The following is a 22,817-nucleotide window of genomic DNA, read 5'->3' as shown; positions in this document are numbered from 1 at the left end:
GTGTCACTCAAGAATGCGAGTTTGATTGATGACCCTAGCCTTGACCTTTTGACCTTACCGGAAGTACTCCGGAAGTGACTAATCGATTCCAGGGCTGTGTCCCAATTCAGGGTCGCATGCTTGAAGTACGCGCACTACGCGTACTATGTACGGTGCGTACTATAAGTACGAGAAGTGCGGAAGTGAGAGGCGTGCTGTTCAGGTGGCCTAGCAACCATGATACTAACTGCGAGAAACGTTAACCTCTTCGACATGTCAATGGCTGTGAACAAAGAGAAACTTGTAAATAACTCATTAAAGAATAAAGTTACGTTGAAACCAAGCACACCATTGTTGTTCTTGTGACATTACCAATAAGTTTGATGTGTCACATGGCCCTCTTCCTATTGAAAAAACAAAAGTTGTATCCAAGATGGCCGACTTCTAAACGGCTACCATGGTCACCACCCATCTTGAGGAGTTTGCCCCCTCACATATACTAATATGCCATAAACAGGACTTTAATATCACCAACCATTCCCATGTTATTACAGTGTATCCATATAAATGGCCCACCCTGTATATTGTGTTCAGTACACGTCACTACAGTGGGATTTCGGAAATATAAATATACAGACAACAGGCTCTTCCGCGGCAATCTCTTGTCGTCAATAAGCAACGTTTAGGGAGCTCTATAGTATTCAATGAGAGGACCCTGCACGTCAGTTCTCGACGCGAGGGGTACCCTGCGCGTCGATAAGTGAAGCAGAGGGAGCCTGACCATGCGTCACACGTTTGACGAGTTGGGAGTGAGAACGTGTTGCTCTGGCACAGCTACAAGCCATGTGAGCTCGTAGCCCCTCCCACTAGGATGTACTACCACAGTCGACCGTCGTAAAGCAGCTGCAAACCAATAGCAATACAAAAACCCTCAAAATCATTGAAGAACATTTGATAACCGAACACCCAATACAGATATATACATATATACTGAATATCACACAATATCAGATCACCAAATTAACACTGGGTTACATTAACATTTTACCACAACTTCACCAGATGTAGCTAAAAAAAACTAGCCATTGAAAGAGGTGAAGAGAGAAAGATGACAGCTTGGTCAGCACTAGTTGCCTCTATAATGTATGCAAATACATGCAGGTCGGAATCTCCGCCCCTTAAGCGCACCCCCGGACAGTGCCAGCAGATTGAAACTGAAAAACAAAAAATGTAGTTTCAATTAATTGTTTTTCACTATCATTTTTTTTTAACTTTCAATACAAGAGTACATTTATTTCAGTTACAATATTGTTTTTCAGTTTCATTTTAAGGTGGCATCGTTCTAACCCCATGATTCTGACTGAGAGACACCATACCACTGTGTTCGGCCACCATGTGCTGAGATCAGTGAGCACATACTACACATACAGTTAGTTTTAGTTTGTTTTCCACTTTATTGTTGAGTAACTGAATTTCTCTAAATTGTTTTGATTTATAATTGTCGCATTTGCAATAACTTTACTTTGTTGGATTGTAAGGTTTAATGTTTTCATATATTATTTGGAAAAGTGTTTTACAATACGTTGCATTAATGCATAGTTTGTATGAGAGATGTTTTATTTTTTGTCATTTATGTCAAATATGACGTCATCAAACTTCTAAGTTGTGAATTAAAGCTAGAACAGCATAATTAATATTTGAGTTGCTGACCCCTTCTGTTGACAGGTCTGGTTTATTGTACACTGGATTGTTCCTGAGGTGCGAGCCTTCCCACCTGGACTTTGAAAGACTGAGATTCGCTTCTTTCTTGATGATCTGCTGCACTTTGCGTTGTGGTAGGACTGTATCACTCACACTTTCACACACAGCTGGTTATAACACCACTGACTGACATTCTCTCACCCCTATTTTCTTTCACACCCTGGGAGTTTTTGGACTTTACCCCTTGGACATGTTTTATTTGGGACTTTAAATGATAAGCTGTTGTGTAGAACATTCTCCACATGTGAAAGGTGTGTGAGATTTTCATCTGAATGAACACTGAATTTGTGTAATCTGCTTTCTATAACAGTTAAGGAGTCAGGTTACTAGGGTGTCCCAACATTGAGATCAAAAGTTACTATTTTTATGTGTTTTACTTTGCTTTCATTTGTTGTTCTTTTCTACAATTGTAAATCGCCTTTAACCTGTGGTTGTCAAACTCATGCTTTATTTCACTAAAGCCGGTTTGTTCTTTTGAGTTACATTCTTGTCTCTGTGTCTCATTAAAACACACCCCTGTGCTTCTATAGTCGAACCTATTGGCCCATTAATATATTCTTTAATTAATAATAATTAATATTGTTTTTTCCTGTTACTGTGTTACACAACCATGTCCAGGTACAGTACACAATGTTCCTGCTTAAACGGTGCTCAAACCGGTGCTTAAAGAATGGAGAACACAAAATTGGTCCAAAAACCTCTCATGTTCAGCTGTTTTTTGTAAAAAGATAACAATGTTAGCCTTTTCTGCAGCTATGGGGCATATATGGTATCACTCTTGGCTGGAAGCTTAATCAATGGAAAAAACACAAACTTTGTCCAAAAACCTCTCATGTTCAGCTGTTTTCCACTTTTTCTTTGGTCATTTTAGCCTTTTTGGCCAGGGTGAAGGGAGCATCTGCCATCAAACAAGAAGACAGCCGCATGTAGCTATGATGGTGTTTGCTAGTTCACCTTACATGCATTAATGTAATAACGTGGTTAGCCTACTCAACGTAAATTACACACGAACAACATTAAGTGACTCACGCAGAGAAGAACGGCTGCTGCTGCATCATCATCCTCATCATTTCTGCTACACTGGCAGGGCTAGGGGCCAGGACTCTCCTCTTCGGGTTTTTGGGGGATGTTGCTAACTCCGGGTCCGATAACAGGCACCACACCTGCAGTAGATGTGCTCGGTGTGAGGTCTCACAGCAAGCTATCAAATACGGCGCAATTCTCGGCTTTTAAAAAAACGCTATGCGTCACCAGGTGTTTCATCAGATTCGAGGTGTTACCTCCTTTGACAGTATCACAGTATCAGCTTAAAGCGCTTGTTGCTGCTGAGTTTGCATATTTTGCTGTGAAGTACAGCCAGACTTTGACCGCTTCGCCTTGGGCATTTTTAATCTGTAGCTCTGCTCTAAAAGAATGTACGTATCTGGGCCCGCCTACTATCCTCGAAATGTAAAATGATTGGCTAGAATCTAAAGTGTATGACAGCTCAGGAAAATAAAGCACCGAAATAAAGCACTGAAATGTGCGCTGCTTTTCGGTCTGGTTACTACCGTTTACGGCACCGGATACCGTTACCCATCCCTACATATAACAGACAATCAACACAGGACGACATAAAGTGCAATGTGCAAAGACAGAATAAAATGATATTGTGTGTGTGTGTGTGTGTGTGTGTGTGTGTGTGTGTGTGTGTGTGTGTGTGTGTGTGTGTGTGAGAGAGATCACAGCAGCAGGTTCGTGGCCTCACAGGCAGCTCACGGGCAGGATGGAAGCAGTTTGTGCATGAGAAGCAGAAGTCCCAGTTCGTCACTTCAGGTTTGACTGAGCTGTTTCCAGAAGAGCTAAAATAGACGTCCAGCTGCTGAGATCAGTTCCACTCTGTTGAGTTTCTTTGTGACTGTTTCCTGCCGGTATCATTACAGGTCATTTTAGAGTTTTTGGAGTGAAGCAGCTGCAGCGTCCTGATGATTCCTCCTTTTATCGTTGCTGTTAAAGCAGAAATAACCAGATTATAAAGGAATCTCACTCATGTTTCTGCACTCTCATCCAAAGACGGTTCGGTGCTTGGACCATGTTTGTTTATTTATTACAGGTTAATGTTCAGTCTCATGTCTCTGAGGTGTATCTTCTTTGCTGATGACACAACTTTATTGTAGTCAGGAACATTTACAGCAGCTTCTGGATCCCATGGAACGTGAGCTGGTGACTGTTAGTAAACTGCTTTGATTGTAACACATGCTATTCACGTCTCTCTTCACTTAGGAAAAAATGTTTAATATTAGGAAATCACTCATTAAATAGTCACCAAAAAATATAATAAATGAAGTTTCACAGCAATATTTGTGAAGCGGTGCCAGGAGACCCGAGACAAACATCAGCTGGATCATTTTACGTTGAAAAACTTGAAAAAACATGATAAAGTTGCTGTAGTTTTAGGACACTGACATAGTCGTGTCGTCAGACTCCTGAACACTCAGAGACTGGGCTGACACACACACACAGACACACACACACACACACACACACACACACACACACACACACACACACACACACACACACACCAAGTTACTTTTCAAAATACTTAGCATTTTGCACATTTCCATTGCACTGTGTTGTCTTGTTTATTTGCAATTTTTGCACATTGCACTTTACGTAGTCGTGTGTTTGTCTGTTATATGTCATGTGTAGCACCAGGGTCTCAGAGGAAAGCTGTCTCATTTTACTCTGTACTGTACCACTGCACATGGTTGAAATCACAATAAAGCCACTTGACTTGTATATCTGTACATTGTCCGTACTACATCTGTATATTTGCTTTTTGTATAGCAATATAAACATCTGTATACTTAGCTTATTTGTACATACTCTGTTCATAACTGTCCCCACCTTTCACACTATCCTTATCTGCATATAATCTGCTCTTATTGCACTTACTGTTCTTGCACATCTGATTAGATGCAAACAATATTTCAGTCTCTGTTTATACATTTGTAATGACAATAAAGTTGAATCCTAATCCTAAAGTCAACAAATTCATCATTTATTCAATTCAATGCAATGAAATTTAAGGATTTATTAGATGATAATATTAAAAGACATAGAAGACAGTTACCAGGTAACATCCAGAAGCTGTTTGAAACGAGGGATAAAGGAGGGCTCGAGTGACCCGACAGAGATAAGCAGAGGAGAATGGATGGATTTAGTGTTTGAAGCAGAGGTTTTGTTGGTTTGGTCTCTTTCTAACGTGTTTATTGGGAAGACAAACAGATGCCTGACTGACATGTGCACTGTGAGTGTATTAATAAAAACTCACAGAAGGCTGAAGTCACCACACAGAGCAGACTGTGTGAAACAAATCAACAGTGTCCAAATAAAGTGAATGATTAAACTCTGAATGGAACATTTAAATGAAAAAAAAAACTTTACAAAAGAGGAAGTGATGTCACAGACGTCACAGAGCAGTGTGATGTTGACTCATGTCATTACATGCTGACCTTTGATGACTTTTGTTTAGCTCCTGTGCCGTTTAAACCATTAACTATGAAATAATCACCAGAAAATAAAAAAAATTATTGAATGTTTATTGAACCTTCTGACGAAACATAAAAAACAGAACTTAAAAAATGTAACATTCATTTGCTTATGTGAGTTTTAATTTGTATCACATTTGCTGCATCCAGCAGGTTATTATGTAAAATGTAAAATGACGATGTAGAAGTGTGAAAAACTCACGCATCAAATATGAGACACTTGGAGTTAAAGTTATTATTTTGCTTTTCTACAATCTGCTATTTGCTGACATGTTCAAATAATTTGTTGGTTAGTAAAGAAACAAGTTGATAAATAATGAAGTGAGATTAGGACACAGTTTGGTGCTTTCTGTCATCAAACAGGGCTGAGGAGGAAAACCAGCTCAGAGAGTTTGAAGGTTCTTCAATGACACAGTAGAAGAAGAGCTGTGAGGCCACAGTAAAGTTTCAGAACTGAACTAACTCTGTCGGAGCTTCCACAAACACTGATCAACACACTTATTAAACCTCCTGTCATCTAACCCTCGTTTTTGCTGAGTTCTCTTCCTGTTTTACCTTTTGGAATCTGAATTTGTTTTTTATAAATCCAAATTTGAGCCGACACACTGGACATCTCAAAAAAACTCAAAAACACAAAGTTCCTCTTCAGGGATGAAAGTAAAAAACTGTAATTTGGAATCTTAATGGAATACAATCTGGTTTAATTTTATCGTTTTATCCATGGAACTGAAAATTCATGGATCTGAGCATTGAAATATCATTTTTTTAAAGAGGTCGTGCACACTGCTGGATTGACTGTATTTAGTCAGCCGTGGCAGAAACCTGGGATTGGTAATAAATATGATAATCTCCTAAAACTACATGGCTTTTTTTCTCCTGCTGATTAAAATAAAACCTTAACAAAGCTGAAGAACTCAAAGTGCATCAACCGTTTCTTTCACCATCATTCTGTAAAACGCCGGCGAACGCTCCCAGTGTTTGATACCATATATCCCAGTGTGCCCTGAGAAATGATCAGGTGTGCCGTGGACGATTATCTGGTTCCACCTGATTAGTCCTCGAAGTAATCGAGTAACGGGTGGAACAATTACATTCTCTTCCACTAGAGGGCAGTACAACTACCAGCTCTATTTAAATGAGTTGCCAACTGGCAGTAAAACAATCGGACCTGGTCCTGGAGAAAACTCAGATGCAGATGAAGGTCCTAGCAGGAGTAGTGGTCAGAAGAAAGTACAACAGGTTCACTGGGGACAAACCGAGCCGATACCACTGTACCTGGTGTGCAGGGAAAAACTATCAATATACTTTCTGTGATATTTTTGTTGGTGGTGTGATTTTTCCAATGTGAAATATGTGCCGTGGCTCCCAAAGGTTGGGAATCAGTGGTAAATAAATGAAATGCAGTAAATAACTTGAGAGAGGTGCACAGAGATTTCAATGTTTGAAGATGCTAACAATGTCAAACAAAGCTTTCATCCAATAATTCAGTAATTCATCAGTAGTTTGAGGGTTATTGATCGATCAGTGAACAGATCAGGTTCTGATTGAGAAACTCAGAGTGAGGACTTCAGAGTTTTCAGCTTTAGAAACATTTAATTCTATCAGAGGATCCATCCGCTCAAACATAATGCTCAGTGGTGTCATCATGCTCATCAACATCCAATGGCATCTCCATGGAGACAGCATGTTTGTTACCTGTGGGCAGAGTGGAGAAATCAGGACAGTGCTGACGTGATCAAAGTGTTTCTGTGAGTATCTGCCTGAGTTTGTACCTGAGCTCCTGCTGCAGCAGATGGACAGGAGCAGGATGGTGCAGATGCAGGACGGGCAGAAGGCCAACAGGTGGCAGATGACTCTGATCCAAGACACAGAGGGCGAAGAAGGGGAGGAAGAGTTGGTGAGAGGAGGAAGAGTGGACAGAGAAGAACTGGCCTCAGAAACTGGAGGTGGAGGGACGGACTTTCTGAGAGTAGTTATAGGAGACCCTGCAGGAGACATGATGAAACAGGTTAATGAGTCAGCTCAGCAGGTCAGGTCTTTAAACACAGAGTTATGTCAGTGTTCTGACCTCGGACCCTCAGAAAGCTCTGAGGAGATGATCCAAATGTGTTAGAAGCGCACCAGTAGAGACCTTCATCAGAGTGCCTGACATTAGGGATAACGTGTTCTGCTTTAGACCCAAGGAGACGTCCATTCATGAAGAAAAAAGATGGAACTGTTTCACCACTCTTCTTCTTGCATTGCAGAGTAACATCACTTCCTGGTCTCACAGGAAGTGCAGGGATCTCCAGGATCACACCTTTTTCTGAATAGCAGATAATCAGAGACAGACTTCCACCATCAGATTGGAGTCACACAGAGACAGAGACACAGCTGGAACATCTCACTGTACCTGAAACACTGATGGACACTTCATCGCTCTGCTGTCCAGATGAGCTTTCACACCAGAAGGTTCCACCGTAGGACGAGTTACGATCCAAAACACACAAACTTCCACTCATCTCAGCTGCTCCACAGTCCTCAGTGGGTCCTCCGCTGGTCATCTTCACTGTCCATCCATCAGCTGTCTGTCCATCATCAACACAACTCAGAGACACTGAAGATCCACTGAAGACCTGCTGAAGGTTTGGACTGACAGACAGAGACACTGGAGGACAGACAGACAGATAATCACCACCAAAGAGGAGAGGACCAGCGTCACGATGATCATCAAACTTCACACCGACCTGCATCAAAACCAGAATCCAAATGTGCAGCCAGCTCACATGGGCATGGTTGCCATGGTAATTTGAATTTGACAGGATGCAGACCAATTAACTCTTTACTTGGCATGACTGACTACAACTGATAGGTGGGGGATGGCAACTATGGAGATGCCAGGGGAAAAAGAAGAAACCCAAAGAGTAGGTTCATGGATGTCTTGAAGGAGGACGTGCAGAGGGTTGGTGTGACCGAGGAGGATGCTGGGATAGGATGAGATGGAGGCAGATGACCTCCTGTGGAACCAGCTAAAGCAGCAGCCAATAGAAGACGAAGAAGACTGCCACTTATTTCAAAGTTCTCATCCAGAAATTTGGCTTGCCCTCTAAGGAACATCCTTGAAACCTGGGAGACCTACAAAACGTTTACCCTGAATTTCAGGGAGAGGTGGACCACCATCATATCCCTTTATAAATAAGGATAACAAAGAATCCACTTAAGGAAAAACTTTTATTTCTATCTTCTTTGTCTATTTAGTTGGCAAAACTGAATTTCTGTTGAGGTGATGTTGTTTTCACATACTGCTGTTTAGTATTTGGTTTGTTCTGAATAAATATCCATGTAGCTTGCCATCACCAGTGTGTGAATGTAATGGGTGGATGACTGGATATGTAAAGCGCTTTGGGGTCCTTAGGGACTAGTAAAGCGCTATATAAATACAGGCCATTTACCATCCATTTATTTCACAGTGAACCAATGAGGATGCTTACACCAGCTGTCAGTGATCACAAAACCAGGGCACATCATGGACAGGTTGGCAGTCCATAACAGAGACATCACTGTCAGTTAATCTAACAAGACTCAAACTCTTGACCTTCGTGGTGTTTGGTGATGATGCCAAACCTCCACGACCATGCCAACTGTCAGAATACCATTCTGCTTAGTGTGTGTATTAGTTAGAGTGTGTATTAGTTAGTGTGTGTATTAGTTAGTGCTGTATAAGGCAGGGTGCTGGAAAGGAGAGTCCGTCCACTAGTCGACCCATTGCTATGGATCATTAGATCCTCATAAAACCGTTACAAGACCTTGGTCCTCATAGCTGGCAATAAGTGGAACTCGTTCCCAGTGGGTGTTGGACTCTGCCAGGGCTGCCCTTTGTCACAGATTCTGTTGGTTTGGGAATCTGACCAGGATGCCTCCAGAGCATCTCCTGGGTGTTCCTGGCATGTCCACATCTCACCCAGGAACACTTTACTACTGTTTCCATTGTTTCTCCTGCCACTTGGTGTGATTTTCTGAAAACATGAAATTTCATTTCATCTATATGCTGATGATTGCCAGCTTGATCTACCTTTCAATCACTCTGATAGCTCATCGATTGGACTCCTGCTTGATTGTCTTAGCAAAGTTAAATCATGGATTTAAATGTTTTACATTTTTATGAACAAACAGTGGAAGCAATTTTATTCAGTCCCAATCGTTCTTCTGGTATCCCAAATGTTCACTTTGCTGCTCTGAGCCCTCGCTTGAAGAGCTCTGTTACTAATCTTGGGGTAAAAATCGACACTGCACTTAGTTTTGATGGCCACATAAATGGGGTGGTGAAATCTTCATTCTATCACGTCAGATCGAAGCTAAAGCCCTTTCTGTCCAGGCATGAACTTGGAAACTGTGATCCATGCTTTGTCACCTCTCGCTTCGAATACTCCAACTCCCTTTTAATGGGGGTTGGCCAAGCCACTCTGTCATGCCTGCAACTGGTGCAGCACGGTTTTTACCTCATTTAGTTCAAAATATATTGAGAAATGTACCAACACACATACAGTATGGCTCAGTTAACCAGAGATGGAACTAAAGTGTGTCAATAAAAATAACCTCTGTGGCCATTAATGTTTCGACAGTTAGTATTAAAGACTATAAATCTGTAAATCATCAATTATAACTGTCAAAAATGTGTATGTGTCATCAGCATAAGAGTGGAAGAGCTTTGTTTAAGAACTTTTAAAGACCATTAAAAATCAGTACAATCAGTACGTAGTTTTGAGGCACAGGCAGATTTTAAAGGACCACACATGCCTCTGACACATCGTCAGATATTCGTATTCTGAGTTTGAGTCAAAGCTAAATGTAAATAAAATAACTTAATTTTTTCTTTTGCAATTATTGTGGAAATGTATTCTAAATCAGCAAAGAATCAGTCTGCAGGAAATTGTTCTCTGACAGCCACACCTTGGAGAAAACTCATTTCCGTCGTTTGCATCCACAATCTTATTCTTTCGGTCAAAGTCAGAGTTTGTGAGAATGGGTGAGGGTAGGGATGCAGATCGACTGATAAATCAACGGCTCTCTCTTCACCATGACGGACCGGCATCTGTCAGCATCTGCATCACTGCAGTCGCACTAATTCATGCAGGAAAGTTTCTTTATTTTTGTGTCTGAGAATTTTATGTTTAATGTACAGTACGATTCAGTCACTATGTGTCTTTTGCAATGTGATATTTTTATTAAGTATCTTGAAAAGTATTTGATATATGAAGTTAAAAATCCTTATTTAAGGTCCGTGTTATGTGACAGGGAATGACTGACCGTGCCTGCGTAAACTTATTAACAAAATGTTTGCTTATTTTAATCATCTCTGTCTTAACACTGTTGATATTTATAAATATGGACTTTTTCCTACGAACCATTTATTATACGTACGTCATAATACAAAAAGTAAAAGCCAGGATGTTTTATGCTTAACGCTTATTACCAAAAATATCAGATTATATTGTGAATAAGGCTGGATGTGTTGTTCTTTAATGCATCTGTGAACCATCCTGATACGTGGAAACAAGGGTGATGACAGACGGATATTTACTCTGGTAAATTATCCACAAAATCTACAACTTACTGTAAGTCTGTGACTACAGGGTCAATGAGGGACCTCTTCAAAGGGCTTTCCTTAAGATTAAGACTGGCGAACAGTTTATTTTAAAGACTTTAAGCAGTAAAAATGTATTAATGGAAAAAGTACAGCTGGTGGAGAACATTGTGCATATTGTGCATTCACAACCAATGAAAAAGGCCATATTTAAAAAGATTTATAACTTATATGAAGAACTAGAAGGGCACTTCCAAAAGAATGAATAACTCCGTAAAAATGAGTAATGTTGGAAACATGTAACTGCTCTGTATTACATGTAACTGCTCTGTATTACATGTAACTGCTCTGTATTACATGTAACTGCTCTGTATTACATGTAACTGAGTGGGATTACTGCTGTTAGACAAACATTTAGTATTGGCTCAGTTTATATGAAACGCACTCTGTTCTGTCACAGAGATCTGAATACTGGGAATGACTGCAGACTGTCTCCTGAAATCATAAATATAAACTTAGAAAAGACTCACCTGCAGAAACAGTCGGTGCAGACAGCAGCAGCACACACACACCTGCAACAGGAGGGCAGAGGTCACTGAGGGTCAGAGGTCAATGAAAGCTCAGTTCAGAAATGATGCTGTTTTAGGATTTTTATGTTCCTCGACTGAAGGAAAACCAGAACCAAGAACCTCATCCCGACTCTGAGCAGAACAGGTACTGAGCTCATGTACCTGCAGATACTCAGGTGATACATCAGTGGAAGCGTCCCTGATGCACTCATGCAGACGTGCTGTCTGAGCGCATGTTGGATGAAGCTGTAAGGATGTTCACTCACCCTGGAGCAGACAGACGGACGCAGTCTTCATGTCTGAGTGACTGAGAGTCTGAAGCCTGAGCAGCAGAAATGCTTTCAGCTTCATCACTTCCCTGTTACACGCTCAACACTTCCCTCTGCTCCACGCTTTCACTACTCGTCTGACTGAGCTCAGTCAGAACGCACCTGCACAAAATCAGGCATCAAGTGAAGAATCCCTCTGTTACACCAACATCACAAGTTCATTATTAAATGATCTTTTTTCCATGTAATCCTGCATCTTAATCATAACAAGTGACCTCCTCCTGGTGTGTGGTACAGATCCTGTCTCCCAAACAGAGACATTATTCAACTTTATTGACACAGGACCAAATCACAACAACAGTCGCCTCAAGGTGCTTTATATTGTAAGGTAGCTCCTACAGTAATACATACAGAGAAAACCCAACAATCATATGACCCCCTATGAGCAGCACTTTGGTGACAGTGGGAACAAAAAACTCTCTTTTAACAGGAAGAAACCTCCAGCAGAACCAGGCTCAGGGAGGGGCGGCCACGACCGGTTGGGGTGAGATCACACTTTAAAGTGTCACTAGTCCATCATAAATCATGCAGACAGCGTCACAGATCTGAAGAGAAACCTACAAAACAGCAGCATGTGGCCTCACCTGTGCTTCATCATAGCCACAGTCAGAGACAATGACAGGATCACTGAATCAGCAGAAATGTCTGGAAACTCACCTTAATCCTGAACCTTTCCACCTTTAACGCCACCATCGCCCTGAACTGGGCTGGAATATTAACGGGGATAAAATAAAAACCTACAATAACCTGGTTGCATTCAGGTGAAGACCCCTAAAGGTGTTTCTCAAACTCTGTAGAAGCACCTTTAGATTTTTGCCAATGTTGTTTGCAGGAACATTGCAGCTCTATGAGCGCCCTCGCCTCTGTCAGTGCGCCCCAGGGCAGCTGTGGCTACAATGTAGCTGCCATCGCCAGTGTGTGAATGTGTGTGAATGACTGAATGTAGTGTGAAGCGCTTTGGGGTCCTATGGACTAGACAAGCGCTATACAAATGCAGGCCATTTACCATTTACCTCATCAGGTCACCCCACAGATTTCAGATGGATCATCTAAAACTTTCACCTTCTTCTGGTGTTTCCTGCTTTTGTTTATGTGGATGTCTGCTCTGGGTCACTGTTGGACTGACAGGTTAGCTGAAGGTGTTCAGATATTCATTGTGGATTTAAATATATGTCCATTTGTCCTGCAGCGTCAGATTTTGGTCCTGCACAGCGCTGCGACTCTCAGCTTGTATTTTTATCCTGCACGTCTCTACATGATGCTCCTGAAACTGTTTCTGTTTCTTTTCCTGCTTCATCTTTTTCCTTAAAAGGTGTCGGGATGGCGAGCCGTGACTGATGATGGGAAGTGATGAACTTTCAGTCTGTGTTGGTCGGGTCTGATTTAGAGGCGGGTGGATTGATCCAGATATAAATTGTAGTCGATCAATGCTTTGTTTCTGTGTTCAATATGTAGCCCACAGAATTGTGTTGCTTTTGTTTGTGATGGGGGAACATGAAGTATGTAAAATGTGAGTGTTTGTGTGCTGAGTCTCTTTTGTTTACAGCCTGTAACACATTTAGGCAGGAAGCTTACTGGTATGTTTGACTGTGTTACTCATTACTGTGGAAAGTCACAGTCACAGTGGGTTAGTGGTCATTAAATGTTTCACACCGATTTAAACCCAGTGGGGGTATTCCCCCCCCCAAAGAGGGACAAAAGGACCCCCTGATGGTCCTTTTGTCTTAACTTAATCATCATCTTGGCTCCTCTGACGACCTGTTTGCTGCTGTCTGCTGCTGAAAGACCGTGGGGAGAGGGGACACTTGGGCAGTGCATTTATCGCAGCATATAATGTGTTTCCTGGATACACTGCTGCTTTTTCAGCATTCAAAGACTGATGGCACCGTGTCAGAGCTGGCTATGAATTTCAGAAGGATCAGGCCTTAACGAAAAAGTTATCAATCGTTCTTTTCATCTTTTCTTATTACCCACAGCTACATCCACTCTGTCGTGCCTAGGCTGTTCACTAGGGCTGGGTATCATCACTGATTTCTATCATCCATTCGATTCCGGTTTTCAAAGTCCCGATTCGATTCAACTTAGCCTCAGACAGTCAGAAATATTATAATTCTGATCATTTATCAGTACTGATACATGTGAGACTTCATCAGCATTGTGAACATCACAGCAGATGCCTTTGTGTGAAAGTAACTGAGAATAAAACAGAAAAACATGAAGGAGATTTTCCTGGTCTGGCTTTTTATAGCAGATAACCTTAAAATATTCTGCAATAATCTGCAATTTTGCATAATTTTAAGAAGTTTAAATTTCTTCAGTATTGAACAGCAGAAATGAGGCTTTCTTGTCCGAGGTCATTTAAGTGAAAAAAGAAAAAGACAGCGCTGTAAACAACGGTAGACTGGTGGGTAATAAGCAGAGATGGGCAGTAACGCGTTACTGTAATCTGATTACTTTTTTCAAGTAACGAGTAAAGTAAGGGATTACTATTGCAAAAACAGTAATTAGATTACCGTTACTTTCCCGTAGGAACGCTGCGTTACTGCGTTACTAAAACCGTGATTTTTTGCGAGAATGTCTCACGACAGTGACGTAAGCGAGTGCGACGTTCGTGACAACAGCTGTGTGCAGATCAACAGTGGATCATATATGGAGTGCAGAGAGAGTATGAGCGTGCAGCGTTTAAAGCGTGGAAGTACTGACCTTACTTTGAGTTTGATTCCATAAAAAGTGACAAAAACATTAGTGTCCGCTGTGCGTGGGAAGAAAACTTCTTTTTACAGCGAAAAAACCCCTAAACTTCCAACAAGCACCGAGTAGCTACGACGTGATGGGAAACTCACAGAGAAACTCGCGGATTCTTCCACTGACCGCGGCACACCTGCACCAGGGTAAACCTCCGCCTACCCCACTCCTGCTTTACAGGTGAAAATAGAGCAAAAGGACCGCTAGTCTTTGATTTTATTTATTTTCTGCTGTGTTTTACTTGCATCTATTTGAAAGACTGAGTGTAAACACAAAAAATATTTTATTTTATGAGCTGGAATGTGCAGAAAACAGGTTTAAATGTTAAACCAATTTATTCCAGTCAGAATGTTGCATATAATTAAATCTTTGCTTGATGCATAAAGTTAAAAGATTAAAACTAATAAAACAAGTTTTAAAAAGAGACTTTTCCATCTGATTACATTTTGTATGATGGATTATGCAGAAAAGTAGAATTGGGCTGAAAGATCTATTGTTTTATCACCTATTCAGGTTGTAAATCGTGGTTTTAAAAAGTAACTAAGTAACTAATTACTTTCGAAAATAAGTAATCAGTAAAGTAATAGGATTACTTTTTTGGGGAAGTGATCAGTAATTAGTTACTGATTACTTTTTTCAAGTAACTTGACCAACACTGGTAATAAGTGAATGAATAATGCAGAAAACAAAGTTTTGAGACTGGAAACATTTGACCTTAGAACTGAAGAAGCTTCTCGGATGAGAGGTGAAACGTCTTCAAGCGACTTAAAGAAGTCCAGACGCTTTTCTTTCCAAGCTCCTTAGACTACGATGACCTGGATGACTGAGAACCTTCACAGACATATGGTTTGTTTTGGTTCCTAGCGAGTGCTGATCAGGTATTACAGGCGGCAGCATGGTGTAATGGTTTTTTGTTTAACTCCAGCTGAGGGATATAAATTGCTGATCGTTTCACCTGTGCACATTGTTTTAATCAGTTTTAAACTTATGTTTTTCTCCTTATGGTCACTTCAGGCCTCCACACAGAAATAGATTCTGGTTTCGATGTCAGGACTAATTTAGTGGTGTATCATGACATCTGACCAACAGTTTAAGTCATTTAAGTTTAAATTAGTTTGACCACAGATTGTCATTTGATGCTTTTTAGGGCCCAGAACTGTTCTTTGACTTTTTTTCTAAAATTATTTTAACACAAATTGTGATTAGAAAACGTTTCAGGTAGAGATGGACCGATCTGATATTACGTATCGGTATCGGTCCGATACTGACCTAAATGACTGGATCGGATATCGGAGAAAAATAAAAAATGTAATCCGATCCATTAAATATCACGAAAGCACCTCACAAAACTTGCAACACGCCGTAACTCGCCTCAGAACGTTAGCACGTCGGAGCAGTATGCATCACGTGATAGAGCGGCTGTGGCATGCGGGACCTGTCGGTGGTCTGGATAGCATGTGGAGCTTCGCTAGCAACCCGGCATTTCATCTCCGACAAAGTTATCCCGAGAGAAGTAAAGCAAGTGTGTAAGTCCATCTCTGAATGTTTGTAAAGCATTCCTGCGTTAAGCTTAACAAGCGACTGCCTCTTCTTGCTGCTACTTCAATCATGAAACTGCTTAAATGATCAGCTGATCGGCTTTTCTGTCGCGAGTCCGTGTCTCTAGTTTGTTTTTGGCCCACTTTGCACCAGAAAGAGGAAACCAGCGGCTGAACAACAGCAGCACGTTTAAGCTTGATCAGCTGTTGTTACAATTTATTTAATATTACTTTCTACTCGAGGATCTTTTTCTACGTAGCTGACGCTGGTAACTGTGCAGGGGCGGATCTAGCAAAGTTTAGCCAGGGGGGCCGATAGGGCATTAACTGGGAAAAGGGGGCACAAAGACATACTTTTCTTTCTTATTCTCATTTAAAATGTCGAGCTTTTAATAAATAATTATCTGACACCCAAAGTTTTAATTTGATGTAAAATGAATAGAAGTCAATTACTGTATATAGTGACTATTAAGTCTAATATATATACCCTAGTAAGCTATAGTACTTTTTCCTTTCGGAATGTACCATCTGTGCAGTCTGCAATTTTGTTGAAGAAAGATGTTGAATCTATTTAATATTTCTTGAAAAATAATTGATTTCTGTGCATTTTTTTTCACACTGCATCAAATTAAGGTTGATTACGTCGATTAAGCATCATGAGGTGGAGCGTGAGGGGTGGTTCCCTATTTTTTATTTATTTATTTTTGTTGTTGCTGGGAGTTGGAACCCTATTAGTTAGGTTGCTTAATATTTATGCTAAGTACTCTTTAAAATACCAGAATAGGGAGGATGGTGTAGGTTTAAGTTTATTAGATTGATCAGTATTGCTGAACTATGAAATTTTTTTTTTTGCATACAGGTATAACAGAATAGCTTTAGTGTAGTTGTTGTTTTAAACTTGAGTATGAACTTATACAAAATGCAGCAAGATATTTAAAAAACAGTTTTGTTGATTAAAAACACTATATCGGATTCATATCGGTATCGGCAGATATCCAAATTTATGATATCGGTATCGGACATAAAAAAGTGGTATCGTGCCATCTCTAGTTTCAGGTTAGTTTGTGTATTCATCCAAAGAACTGCTGTGTGAACTTTAATAGCTGTTTAAAAGTCAAACACAGCAACAGGCGGTGATGACATTACAACTACAACATAAGTCCAAAGACACAGAAGTTACAAAGCTACACAAACAGAATTAGTGTAACAGTCAGAGAGCCGATGGCTTAATGTGGGCGTTTCATTAAAGACAAAACAGCAGATGATCTGAAGGACAAAGAGTTCCTGAGAAGGACACAAACAGCAGAGCTGAGCTGATCTCATCACGACTCCCACGTACAGCTCAGTCCTACCAAGGTGTGAAAATGCTTTCACGTTTTCTGTTTGACTGCACACGAAAAGTTGTTTTTAATCCTGCTTCAGCCTCAGCAGCTCTGAGAGGTGAGCGCAGAGACAAACAGACAGACACTTTGTGTTTGTACGCACAAACATGACCACAGCTGTGAGATCGCCAGACTGTCAACATTTACTGACACAGTGAGATGCTTCAGCTGAGGCTTTGTGGTCTGCTGAAATCGGCTCTCGCGAGGACGTGCATCCAGGCCAGAGGTGCCTCAGCATCCGCCACCTGAAAGAGCCACTTCTGTAAACAAAGCCAAACCTTATAAACAGTACCTTTGCACAAAGACTGAAACTAACACCACTGAAGGAGCAACGGGCTGTGAGGCCAGTTTATGATCATTAATATGCAAACTGTCTCGACCAATGATTAAAGACCAGCTAAGACTGAAGAAGTCACTTGGATGAGTGATGAAACGTTTCTCCCACTGTGTCCACATGAACAGAATCAACCTGTTTGGATACATACAGAAGGCAATTACATCTCCCAAAAACCAAAGTCTGGGTAAAATCTCCTTTTTAATGCTGCTGATATATTTGAGGCTTTGCTGCAGAATGACGTCAGAGTCTGTTTCAGTGAGTCACCATGAACCAGTCAGGCATAAGTTTATGACTACTGACACCTAACACTGATTATCTCTACATCATGGGACCTGTTAGTGTCATGCCGCCAGCAGCGTGTCCCCCTGTTACTTCCTGTCCTTCAGCTCCACAGTCTGGGATGATCAACTCACCTGTGGGTAACTGCATGATCAGCTGCTCTCTACTTAAGTTGGAGGAGGACACTAATTGGACGCCTGATTGTAAACAGGAAACAGTTGGTGGAAAAACCTTTTCTCCATCTGTGATTGTGTGGACTCATTATTTTTCCTTTACATTAATAAGATGACTTTAGCTTTAGCTTTGTTCGGTTTAGTCTTGACTTTAGTTCTTTCCAGTGTCTCTTGAGTTTATCTGTGTTTCTAGTACTTGGTGTGTTGTTTGATGTAAGGTCTCTCTCTGTGTCGGTGACACTTTTATTTAACTGTGTTTATCGTAGACTGAACTTTATGCTGCTGTAACACAAACATTTCCCCTGTGTTATCAATAAAGTATCTGTCTCTGATAAGCTTTCAAATTGAGGAGATCAAGTATAAGAATATGACCTAGCCACCTGTCAGGTACCTGCCACATGTTAATCAGCCATGATGGTTCTGTTTAAACAGGTGCTGACTGGGTAATGTGTCACACACTGAGCCAGCACACAGGAACAAGGAGGCTGTGATGGTGCTTTTCTGATTAAGTTCATCTGTCTCTTTATGATTCTGTGACGCAGACACGATCTCACTCAGGTCCCTGAGATCTGATCATGTGTTCATCACAGCTCCACCTGTCACTGCACAATCACCTCCATCACTGATGTCTGTGCTCACACTCTGCTGCCACCTAGTGTCTGTGTGTGGGTGTTACAGCCGCCTGTCCTCACAGCTGTAACACCCACCTGTTGTAACAACAAACCCACGGTGGGTGTGTTGGTGGGTGGATGTTATACCTTCAGCCTCATCATGGTGTTATTTCTGTACATCAGCTGATTCTGGTCATTTTTAAAAGAGTTCAACAAACTGTTTCCAGCTTTGCTGCATCTGAAACAGACTGAAGCAGGTCAGCCCTGTCTACTCTGACCTCACTTAGTCAGCTGACGTCTGCAGAATGAAGAAGCTGATGTTTAAATGAGGTTTTCCCTGAATATGTCCTGATAGCATTGATGTGACTCACCTCTCATCACCTCTCTGCTTACAGCACCTGACCAAGGCCTGAAGTTCAAGCTGTTTTACATTTTTCACATTCATACTGATCATAAACAGGCGTGTTCATCGCAGCAGAATAATCTCTGTGATTCTGGATTAGACATCAGGGATTATTTGTCTTTGGTCACTTTGTTTATCAGGCCTCTCGACATTAATATGGTCATTACTAGGGATGGGTACCGGTATCCGGTGCCATCATGGCACCGGATACCATGCGCTTTTTTCCTGAGATGTGATACACTTTGAATTCTAGCCAATCATTTTACCTTTGCAAGCGTAGTAGGCGGGTCCAGGTATGTACGTTCTTTTAGAGCAGAGCTACAGATTAAAAATGTCCAAGGCGAAGCGGTCAAAAGTCTGGCTATACTTCACAGCAAAAGATGCAAACTCAGCAGCAACAAGTGCTTTAAGCTGATACTGTGATACTGTCAAAGGAGGTAACACCTCAAATCTGATGAAACACCTGGCGACGCATAGCGTTTTGTTAAAAGCCCAGAAATGCGCCGTATTTGATAGCTTGCTGCGAGACCTCACACCGAGCACATCTACTGCAGGTGTGGTGCCTGTTATCGACCCGGAGTTAGCAACATCCCCCAGAAACACGAAGAGGAGAGTCCTGGCCCCTAGCCCTGCCAGTGTAGCAGAAATGATGAGGATGATGATGCAGCAGCAGCCGTTCTTCTCTGCGTGAGTAGCTTAATGTTGTTCGTGTGTAATTTACGTTGAGTAGGCTAACCACGTTATTACATTAATGCATGTAAGCTGAACTAGCAAACATCATCATAGCTACATGCGGCTGTCTTCTTGTTTGATGGCAGATGCTCCCTTCACCCTGGCCAAAAAGGCTAAAATGACCAAAGAAAAAGAGGGAAACAGTTAAACATGAGAGGTTTTTGGACAAAGTTTGTGTTTTTTCCATTGTTTAAGCACTGCTTCCAGCCAAGAGTGATACCATATATGCCCCATAGCTGCAGAAAAGGCTAACATTGTTATCTTTTTACAAGAAACAGCTGAACATGAGAGGTTTTTGGACCAATTTTGTGTTCTCCATTGTTTAAGCACCGGTTTGAGCACCGTTTAAGCACCGGCACCGTTTCAAAAGTACCGGTTTGGCACCGGTATCGGATAAAACCTAAACGATACCCATCCCTAGTCATTACTTACACCTTCATTCTTGCTGCACTGGTACCATCCAATGGAGGCTCTGCCCTTTATTCACCCGTTGCCATGGTGACCCATAGGCAAGTCTCCCTGTGTGTCCCAGTATCAGACCCTCACTGTGAAACTCTTTATAATACGCCTCACAGCTGATCCCTTGTAATTAACAGGATTATGTGATATTTACCTGCAGACACTCACAGGTAGCACACCTGTAGAGTCAGTCAGGTGTTACAGGTAACACAGAAACACTGATATTGTCAGTAGTGTGTGTTTTTATGGTAACTGTGGAACAAAGTAAACGTCTCCGTGTTACATGTCAGTATGCTTGTCAGGGCTGTGAACAGGGGCTCCTTTCCTGCCTGAGTCCACTCTTTAACAACCGTGACAGAGAATGAGTTATGTTTATTAATATTGTGTTAGTAACATATTAATGTCGGTCCACCATCAGCACTAATATGACTAAAACTGATTTGGCTGCAGTTTTTAATAAATCTGGTTTTCAGCCCTGAAAAAGGATAAAGATGGAAAATCATTTTAGAAAGTGACAATCAGGGCCCACCTCTGTGACCTGAAGCTGTAAGCATTCATGTTGGAGGTCACACTGTTGTTGCAGTGTTAGTTATTTATGATATTATTGCAGTGTTAGTGATTTAATATCTGAAGTCTCTGTGCTTCAATGATGAGCATCAGCAACAAACATACAGGATCACTGGACTCATTTTTTCTGTTGGCTGTGAAGAATTTTGGAAAAACTTTATTGCTCTGCAAACATCTGACCCTGAAACACCAGCAGTGCACCAGCTGACCTCAGATCAGATCTGTACACAGATTATGTTTGAATTCATTTACTATTTATTACAGCAGCAAGTCTGCAGCCGAGAGAATAAAAGCCTTTAAACATGTAATGAATGATCTAATTATAACCCCTCAAACTATTCTAATCATAGATCGGTCTGTGACCTCCGTGCTGTCCTTCAAACACATGAAACTTTATTAACACAGCAGCTGTTTCCTCTCGCACTCACTCTGCTGCTTTATCTGCCTCACATTCACTCTGCGCTCTGTAATACTGCTGCTATATGAGTTTAATTATATGTTGTATTGTGTTGATGCTCTCATTTTGTGTTGTAATTGAATTCTGTTCGTTTTATATTTATTTGTATTATTTTATTTACATTTTATTGTGTTGCTATTTCCAGCATATCAGGTTGCAGTTTTTAAATAAATTATAAATAAGAAAACTTTATAAATAGAGTTTGCTGTGACTTTTGGCTAACAGTACTTTATTAGTATTAATGTAGGTGTGATTGGATGATGCTCACCAGCTGTGACGACCAGCCTCCTCTGACACCACACCTAAGCTGCTACTCCACCCCTCCCATTCTGCAGAGCCACAAACCACACCCCACCACACACAGATGACCATAAAGTGTGACGTTGTTAAGGAGTGTTGCCATGGTCACCAGTGGACTGCTGCCCCCTTTTGTAACTTTGCTTTAAACTCCCCCCGTGTGTCTGATTTAAGGTATCCTCTGTGACACATTTGTACTGCCGGTGTCACAGTAGGGTCTTTCATGCACACTCAGCAGCTATGTTTATGTTTATTAGCACTTGTAGGAGCAGAGCTATAGATGCAGACTTCATGTTGATGATTAGACGTCAGTCTGATCAGCAGAGACGCCCTCAGAGTCACGCTAACATCCCTGTTACCATATCCAACCATCAAGAAGACTCTGTACAACGAGGTCTTAGTCGTCCCGTGAAGGCCACACATCTCGTCATGGTCTCATCAAGTCCACACCTCCTTTTAGTCTTCTTTCTATTGGTTGGTGTTTTGGGGGCTTTGTACTCACTGGTCACTGGTCTGTGATTGTTTCCACCAGGTCCTCAGCTGGTCTCATTAGCAGTGAGTTCATATTAATCAGTTTTCTTGGAGATTGTTCCTGATAAGCAGCATGTGCTCTGTCGTACAGTAGTTTGTTTCTTCAGGATTGAGCCTGTGTCGTCTGTTCTGGGACAAAATGTGCTCTTTGTTCATTATGAGCTGAATCCAAACATGACAGTTAAAACAGTTCATTGGTTGAATGACCTTTTACACGTGTGCACATTGTTTGGATGAGCTTTATTCATAGATTGCAAATTTCTGTTTTCTCAGTCTATTTGATTTAATTCTGTTTTATTTAAAAATCCCAAAATCATAACAACACTTGCCTAAAAGTGCTAAAATTACAGGTGATAATATTTCACATCAAATATTACAATGGCAGGTCGAGCAGGGTTGTTCCAGCTCAGCTCACACAAAAATATCATCTTTTACCTGGAAAATGATGTCATGTACAGCTTATAGTATCATCACTTTCATGTCAATGAATAAAATGTGTTTCATTTCTTAAAAGAACAAAAGATTATCAGATGTGATGAACAGTTTGGGAAGTGTAAACCTATAAGTATTCG

The 22,817-nt window shown here is 41.1% G+C and overlaps 1 protein-coding gene across 1 annotated transcript; it reads right to left on the bottom strand.

Moving 5' to 3' along the window:
- Positions 1 to 5,303: 5,303 nt before the first annotated feature.
- Positions 5,304 to 11,783, bottom strand: LOC146578012 (uncharacterized). Its single transcript, XM_085256850.1, has 6 exons — positions 11,672 to 11,783; positions 11,367 to 11,408; positions 7,666 to 7,920; positions 7,342 to 7,578; positions 7,046 to 7,258; positions 5,304 to 6,968 (listed from the first exon to the last, which is right to left on the bottom strand). Exons 1-6 carry the CDS (start codon positions 11,754 to 11,756, stop codon positions 6,892 to 6,894), a joined length of 909 nt encoding a protein of 302 aa, XP_085112976.1. The 5' UTR covers positions 11,757 to 11,783; the 3' UTR covers positions 5,304 to 6,891.
- Positions 11,784 to 22,817: the final 11,034 nt, after the last annotated feature.

This window comes from Mchenga conophoros, linkage group LG3 (genome assembly GCF_057382185.1).
Source record: "Mchenga conophoros isolate Kocher_MC1m ecotype Shallow Benthic linkage group LG3, M_conophoros_male_GT1.1, whole genome shotgun sequence".
NCBI lineage: Eukaryota > Metazoa > Chordata > Actinopteri > Cichliformes > Cichlidae > Mchenga > Mchenga conophoros.
This window is presented reverse-complemented; position numbering and strand designations above follow the sequence as displayed.